At 38.1% G+C, this 7,082-nt stretch overlaps 1 protein-coding gene across 1 annotated transcript in view; it reads left to right on the forward strand.

The window, feature by feature from the left end:
- LOC106526006 (carboxyl-terminal PDZ ligand of neuronal nitric oxide synthase protein) overlaps positions 1 to 7,082 on the forward strand; it is a gene marked incomplete in the record, with an annotated part of 267,121 nt that overhangs the window by 229,567 nt on the left and 30,472 nt on the right. Inside the window, 2 exon segments of the mRNA XM_014020429.1 lie at positions 3,056 to 3,221; positions 5,923 to 6,099. Of these exon segments, the coding sequence (XP_013875883.1) occupies positions 3,056 to 3,221; positions 5,923 to 6,099 (343 nt within the window).

Raw genomic sequence — 7,082 nt, forward strand, 5'->3', positions numbered from 1 at the left:
CTCCTAGGATCATTGGGACACTCAAACCCCTCCACCACGATAAGGTAGCAGCCCAAGGAGAGTATAATAATAAATATAATTTATTTATTTTAAATATTGTGTGGCTAGCAGCTTCTTGTGTCGAGTTATTACGAAAATAATTTTTTATACTCAAATAGCAATTTTTTAGGGCTGTTTTAACCAAGACGATTTGTTACATGTCCTTCCACATTTACTACGTTCAGATTTTGTGTGTCTCAAATTATGACTAAAATTAATAATTATACTTAAAGTTATTGGCGCTGTCTGGGCATTTCGACCAATCTACACATCTGCCCTCCCACGTTGACAAACTCCTCCCACACACTAAGAACCTCCCACTTAGTGACTGCAGAGACCCTCTTATCGACATGGAGGGAATTCAGAGGCTGTCAGATTTAAGTGTTTTAAAGAAATGTAAAACTTTAGAACAAAGAAGCATTAATTGTCTGCCGTTATGTTTCATTAGCACAACAAAATGTTCATTTATGGTGGAGTCTGTGAGCAGGAGTTACTTTTATTTTTTTGTGCCACGGTTTATCTCAACTGGAGGAATCCAAGCCCACATAGGTGGTAAATTAAAGCAGCATTTTTTTTTCTTTTTTTCTCTCTTTGATATTATAATTGTTCCATAAAAAAGCCAGCATGTGGATGAAGGTCCATCATCTCTGTGCTGAAATTCTGCCGTCTGAAAAATGCTGAGCAGCCACAGGAAATRACTGAATAATCTGTGAAAGCATTAGCATTGTGTTGTTCAGGGTTGGGTCACTTATTAAAACAAATCCCCCCTCGCCGTAGAGTTTTCTTACAGATTTATCCTGAGGGTTAATAAAGCTGTGGATGTTGGAATTACGCTGGTAGAACCTGGTGTTTCTCACCACGCTGAGCAGTAAAAAGTGTAATTGTGGACTTTAGAGCAGCATTATTTTTCACCTCTTCAGGGTTGGCTGTCTCCTCGGCCGCCTGGCGCTGATTGCTGTTTGTTCTGTGTGAGGGGGAAAAAAAAAAACGCTGAAGCTGCAACTCTGAACCCGGATTCTGTTTTCTCTCCCATTTATTTGACTCAAACACCGTGAAAGAAACACTTCCAGCTGATGGAGCACTTCGTAATGATAAAAAAGCCATCATGTAGGAAACTTGACTTGTTTTTTTTTTTATTTAACACCACAACCTGCAGATTTCCTCTGAACAGCCGCTCGTACGTGTGTACCTGTTTGTTAAAACGACTGCAGTTATTCAGACGTGTTTCGTGCTGGAAATACTCTGTAAAATTGCTGTTGTGGTGTTTTGCAGAAAAGCAGCAGGAAGGTCGTTGAAACAAAGAGGCAACACATTAGGTTGCAGTCATATTTTAGAAAAGCAGCGCGTCATTTTTTAAAGTAAATATTGGAAGAAAAATGTGATTCATGGTTTTATGGAGCTAAATTGGGGCAAAAACTTATAACARAAGTTCACAACTACTTGTATCTTATAATCAAATATATGGCAGGCCATTGTATCATATAATTAACAATGAATTGCAGGTCMTTATACCATTTAATTAACCATGTATGGCAGGTCGTAATGCTATATAATTAATTATGGCAGTCCATTGTATAATATAAATACCATTGCATGGCAGCCCCGTTGTGCTATATAGTTGAATTGTGGAAGGCTGTTGTATCACATAATTAAAATATGCCAGGCCATTGTGTTACATAATGAACAAATTTTGGCATGTCACATCTTGTAATAAACAATGTATGGCAGGTCATGATGCTGTAAAATCAAAAAACATGGCAGGCCATTGTATCATATGATTAACATGTATGGCAGCCCGTTGTGTCATATAATTAAAATTATAGCAGGYTGTTGTATCATATATTCAAAGTATGCAAGGCCATTGTATTATATAATGAAGGATGTATGGCATGTTGTATCATATAATTACCATGTATGGCAGAACATTGTCATATAATTATAAATATGGGTGATTGTTGTATGATATAATCACTGAAATATAACAGGTACTTGTGTCACGTAATTTAAAAATATGGCAGGCTGTTGTATCATATTATAGGCTGTTATGTAATATAMTTAAAAATATAGCAGGCCAATGTTTCATATAATTAAAAAGCATGTCAGGCCGTGTTCATACAGTTACCCTGTTGTCATATATTTATATAATATRGCAGGCCAGCCATTGTATCATATAATTAACAATGARTTGCAGGTTGTTATATCWTTTAATTGACCATGTATGACAGGTCGTAATGYTATATTATAGCATATTAATTATGGCAGTCCATTGTATAATATAATTACCATTGTATGGCAGCCCGTTGTGTCATGTAGTTGAAATTGTGGTAGGCTGTTGTATCATATATTTAAAATACGCAAGGCCATTGTATTATATAATGAAGGAAGTATGGCATGTCGTATCATATAATTACCAGGTTTGGCAGGACATTGTCATATAATTAAAAATATGGGTGATTGTTGTGTGATATAATCACTGAAATATAGCAGGTACTTGTATCACATAATTTAAAAATAWGACAGGCTGTTGTATCATATTATAGGCTGTTATGTAACATATTTAATAAATATAGCAGGCCAATGTTACATATAATTAAAAAGCATGTCAGGCCGTTGTCATACAGTAAATCTGTATAACAGGTTGTTGTCATATATTATTTTTACAATATGGCAGGCCATTGTATCATATATTCAAAGATAATACAATATATTTTTTTCAAATTCTATTTTTTTAGTTTCAGAATTTTTTGTAGTTTAAAATTAGTTTTGAAGTTTCAAATTTTTTCGTTCATTTTCAAAACATTTTTTAACAAACTTTACGGCCCCCGTTTAGCTCCATGTGTTCATTTTTAAGCACAAAAACTGCACGACACATTTGTCGTGTCCACATGGGTAGTCTCTGGAGATTTTAAAGCTTTTCTTTAACAAAGCTTTGGCAGATTTACTAAGGAGCTGTTTTCCTGTTCTTTGTCCCCCCCCCACACACACACACACACACACCCGACCCATCCTGCTGCAGGTCCACCTGCTGAAGGACCAGCTAAGCGCCGAGGCCACGGCCCGGCTGGAGGCCCAGGCTCGGGTCCATCAGCTGCTGCTGCAGAACAAAGACCTGCTGCAGCACATCTCCCTGCTGGTTAAACAGATCCAGGAGCTGGAAACCAAGATGGCGGGACCAAATTCCAGTGAGTCGATGCCAATGATGTTTTGAACCCAACTGATAGAAAACAGAAACAGCTGCAAATCAATTGGTAATAGTTGGGAACAATATGACAACAGCAGGGTACAGTTTGAAAGATTCAGCATGTCTTTCTGGACACAATCAGCCTAAACTTTCTGTTTACAATGAAAAAAAAACCATCCAGAAGACACGGAGCAGACGTAATTACCTCTGCAGACAGCAGACTGAGTGAAACACTTATAAACCTAATGGAATATTATTCCGTCGAGCTTCTGATGACCAATATCAGGAAGATAATTGTGTTTTCAAATAATCCACTCAGCTTTCTTGGACTCTGCTCAAGTCCTGGAGCTGTCTCTAACCCCCTCCTGTGTCCTCTCCATCTCCCTCCTCGCCTTTTTTTTATTTATCTTTTTCTTCAGACAGACAATCTTCTCMAGCCTGCCTCCAAATGTCACCCTGCAGGAAACTATCTTTAATCTCATCAGCAAACATAAAAAAAAACCTTTTCTCATTGCTCTCCCTTTGAGTTTTAATATTCAMCTCAGTTCACTCAGGGAAACTTTTTTTTACAAACAAACTCAAAAGTTTTTAATAGCTCAGCGGAACAAAAAATATAGTCTTCCTCACTCTAATGCATCAGAACTCTCACATTATGCATTTTCTACTTTTTGTAACACAGCAGCTCAAATTTTCAAAGTCAAAACAGGTTTTTGCCAAATGATCATTTTCCAAATAATGGAAAAAATAGTTTATCCAGACGCCAGGTAAGTGAGGTCCACATCATGTTTTTAAACGTAGCTAAAAATAATCAAGAAAAACAACCAAATTGTTAGTCCCAACTAAGCTAATGCTAATTTTACAAAGTGCTACAACCTGAAAAATAGTGTAGTTGTAGTAAATAATAACAAAATCTAATTTGTAGAGAAGCACATAACTTTTTCATAAACCAATACCAAGAACATTCTACTTCCAAAAGCCAATGACCAATAATCGATAACATAAGAAAGACCAGTGATCAAAATTTGAAATAAAAAAAAGCCAGAATTTTGGCAGGCTGTTGTGCCTTTTAATAAAAAAATGTGGCAAGTCATTGTGTCATAAAATAAAAAAAATATGGCTGGGCGTTTTGTCATATGATTAAAAAATAAGGTAGGTAATTGTACCATATAATAAGCATGGTATGGCAGGCTATATTGTGCCATCTAATAAAAATTTGGCAAGTCATTGTGTCATAAAATAAAATAAAATAAAATATGGCCGGGCATTGTGTCATATGATTTAAAAATGAGGCAGGTAGTTGTATCATATAATTAAAAAGTATGGCAGGCTGTTATGCCATATAATAAAAATATGTCAAGTCATTGTGTCGTTAAATTAAAAAAAAATATGGCCGGGTGTTGTCATATGATTTAAAAATAAGGCAGATAGTTGTTTCATATAATAAACAATGTATGGCTGGCTGTCACATAATTTTTAAAWTATAGCAAGCCTTTTTATCATATAATTAACAATGTATTGCCAATTGTTTTATCATATAAATACTAGTATGGCAGGCTGTGTCATATAATGTAAAAATATGGCAGGCTGCTATATCATATTAAAAACACTGTATGGCAGATTGTTGTGTAATATAAAGAAATATAGCAGGCAGTTGTCATATTATTAAAAAATATGTYAGGCCGTGTCACATAAGTACCCGGTATGGCAGGYTGTTGTCATTTAATTGTATTATACACGTTCTTAAAAAGTGTAAGATCATAACATCAATAAACAAGACCCAAAACAGTTGACTCTTTAAATGAAGATATTTTTATGGAAAACGATAAGCAAGTCAAGATTTCATAAAATACATCAAACAAATTGCTTTGATGCGAGGGCTAGCTTGTTAGCATCTTAGCAGCCACTTGAACTAAAAAAAACACTGCCACGCTGACGAACATAAACATTATTCGTTATGATATCAGACTAATAAATAGGACGTCATGATTTACTGATATCGAACTAATTATCGTGCACCCCTACCGATTTCAAATACAAAATCCAAGATGGCTGCCAAAGCTATTTTGAAATGGTTACAACTCGGCTATTCTTAGAAATATTGAGCTGAAATTTGGTGTGGTGGTAGCTAAGAGCAATCCCATGGCATTCTTCAAGCTAACCCAGCTAGCAAAAACAATCATGGGGGGGGGACTGGGGTGGCCAGTTGGGTGCCACGGATAACACTTGCCACCCCAGCCACCCCTCCGTCTCCGCCCCTGAGTTGGAAGTCTTTTCCAAGACAATGTGAGGCACTTTTTTTAGTTTGATAAACTCTGGTTTAAAAAACCTCATTTCACTTCTTTAAGTTTTACTTCTGAATCACAGACATTTCATTTTGTTTGTTTTTGGTTTAAATATTCTCCTGACAGATGGAATATTTCTTTAACCGCTCCAAGCGTGTCTCACTGAAGAGGCGTGATGATGATGAAATGTTTGGAAACTTTATTTTTTTTCTAAGCTATCAAAGCTTCGGTTGATTTATTTCGTTAGGATTTATAACCCTTCTTTTCCCCACAATTCATCTGTGTCACATAGATTAGTGTTGTGCTGCCGCAGCTGAAAGCAGAAGAGTTTAAATCAACCCACGGTGGATCCGTGTGGCGTTAAATAACAGATCATTTATTCATCACGTCAGTCTTTTAACCCCCGTGTCCTCTCTGCAGTGGGCTCTCAGGACAGTTTGCTGGAGATCACCTTCCGGTCCACGGTGCCTCCGGTGATCTGCGAYGCCACCACGCCCAAACCCCAGGTGTCGGAATTCAACCTGCCCCCGTTCGGCGCCGGCGACGGGACCAGCAGCGCCTTCTCTTCTTCCAACGGGACTCTGGGGAGCCCGCTAGGTAGGGACCAGTGTCTACTCAAACTGGAGTGTTTCCGTTTTCTCCCGGGACCCCCGGGGCCTCCGCCTCCTCGGCTAGCCTCGCCTCCCCTGCCGGTCGAGACCAGCTGGCCGGAGACTAGGGGTCAGGACTTCCTGTCCAGAGACGTCAAATCTCTGGGCAGCACGGAGTTCGCCAGGTTCCGCGAGTCCGGTATCGCCTCGGAGTACGAGTCGAACACGGACGACAGCGACGACGAGGGGGAGGACGAGGAGGACGAGGACATGGAAATCTTTGGCTGGGGGACAGACGAGGAGACCGTGATGCTGCTCAATGTTCTCAACAAACAGGGAGCTCCCGACTGTCTGAGAGATGAAATAGCCGTGTAGCACGYTGTAACTTTGGTTTTTTTGTTTTGTATTTTATCTCCTGAAAAGGTAACATTTAGAGAATCATATGCAGATATTTATTTATTTATGAGGCTCACGTGGAAAACGCGGAGTCATCGTTTTTGTATTTTCGTTTCAGCGCTGCCATTGGTCCGACCCACACTTTCATTAGATCCCTTTTTAGTTTTTTCAAYGTGTGCGCCAACAAATTCACTGAAAGCAGCTGAAATAAATAGCTTATCATTACTGATTAATTATTATTAAATAACTTCATGCGTGTATATTTAATATCGGTGCATCTCCTCGATCAGCGTCGACTAAGACAACAACACAAGACCATGAAACTTTTCAATATCAGTTCTGCAAGTTGTCAAAACTGCTCCAGTGCTGTGGACCACGGAATGGGGCGGGGTCCAATAGTAGGCGGAGTCGGACATGCGATGGGCGTGGTAACTTTGTGGACGGAGTTGAATGACAGAATCACTAAAAAATATGTAAGTTTAAGAGTTAAGTTAAAATACAAATTAACCAAAACAAAAAAGTTTTTTACTTTTTATTTTTAAAAACTAACTTATTTTCTTTATTTTTGTTATAGACATATTATAAGTATATATG

The sequence above is a fragment of the Austrofundulus limnaeus genome, unplaced genomic scaffold (assembly GCF_001266775.1).
Source record: "Austrofundulus limnaeus strain Quisiro unplaced genomic scaffold, Austrofundulus_limnaeus-1.0 Scaffold252, whole genome shotgun sequence".
Classification (NCBI taxonomy): domain Eukaryota; kingdom Metazoa; phylum Chordata; class Actinopteri; order Cyprinodontiformes; family Rivulidae; genus Austrofundulus; species Austrofundulus limnaeus.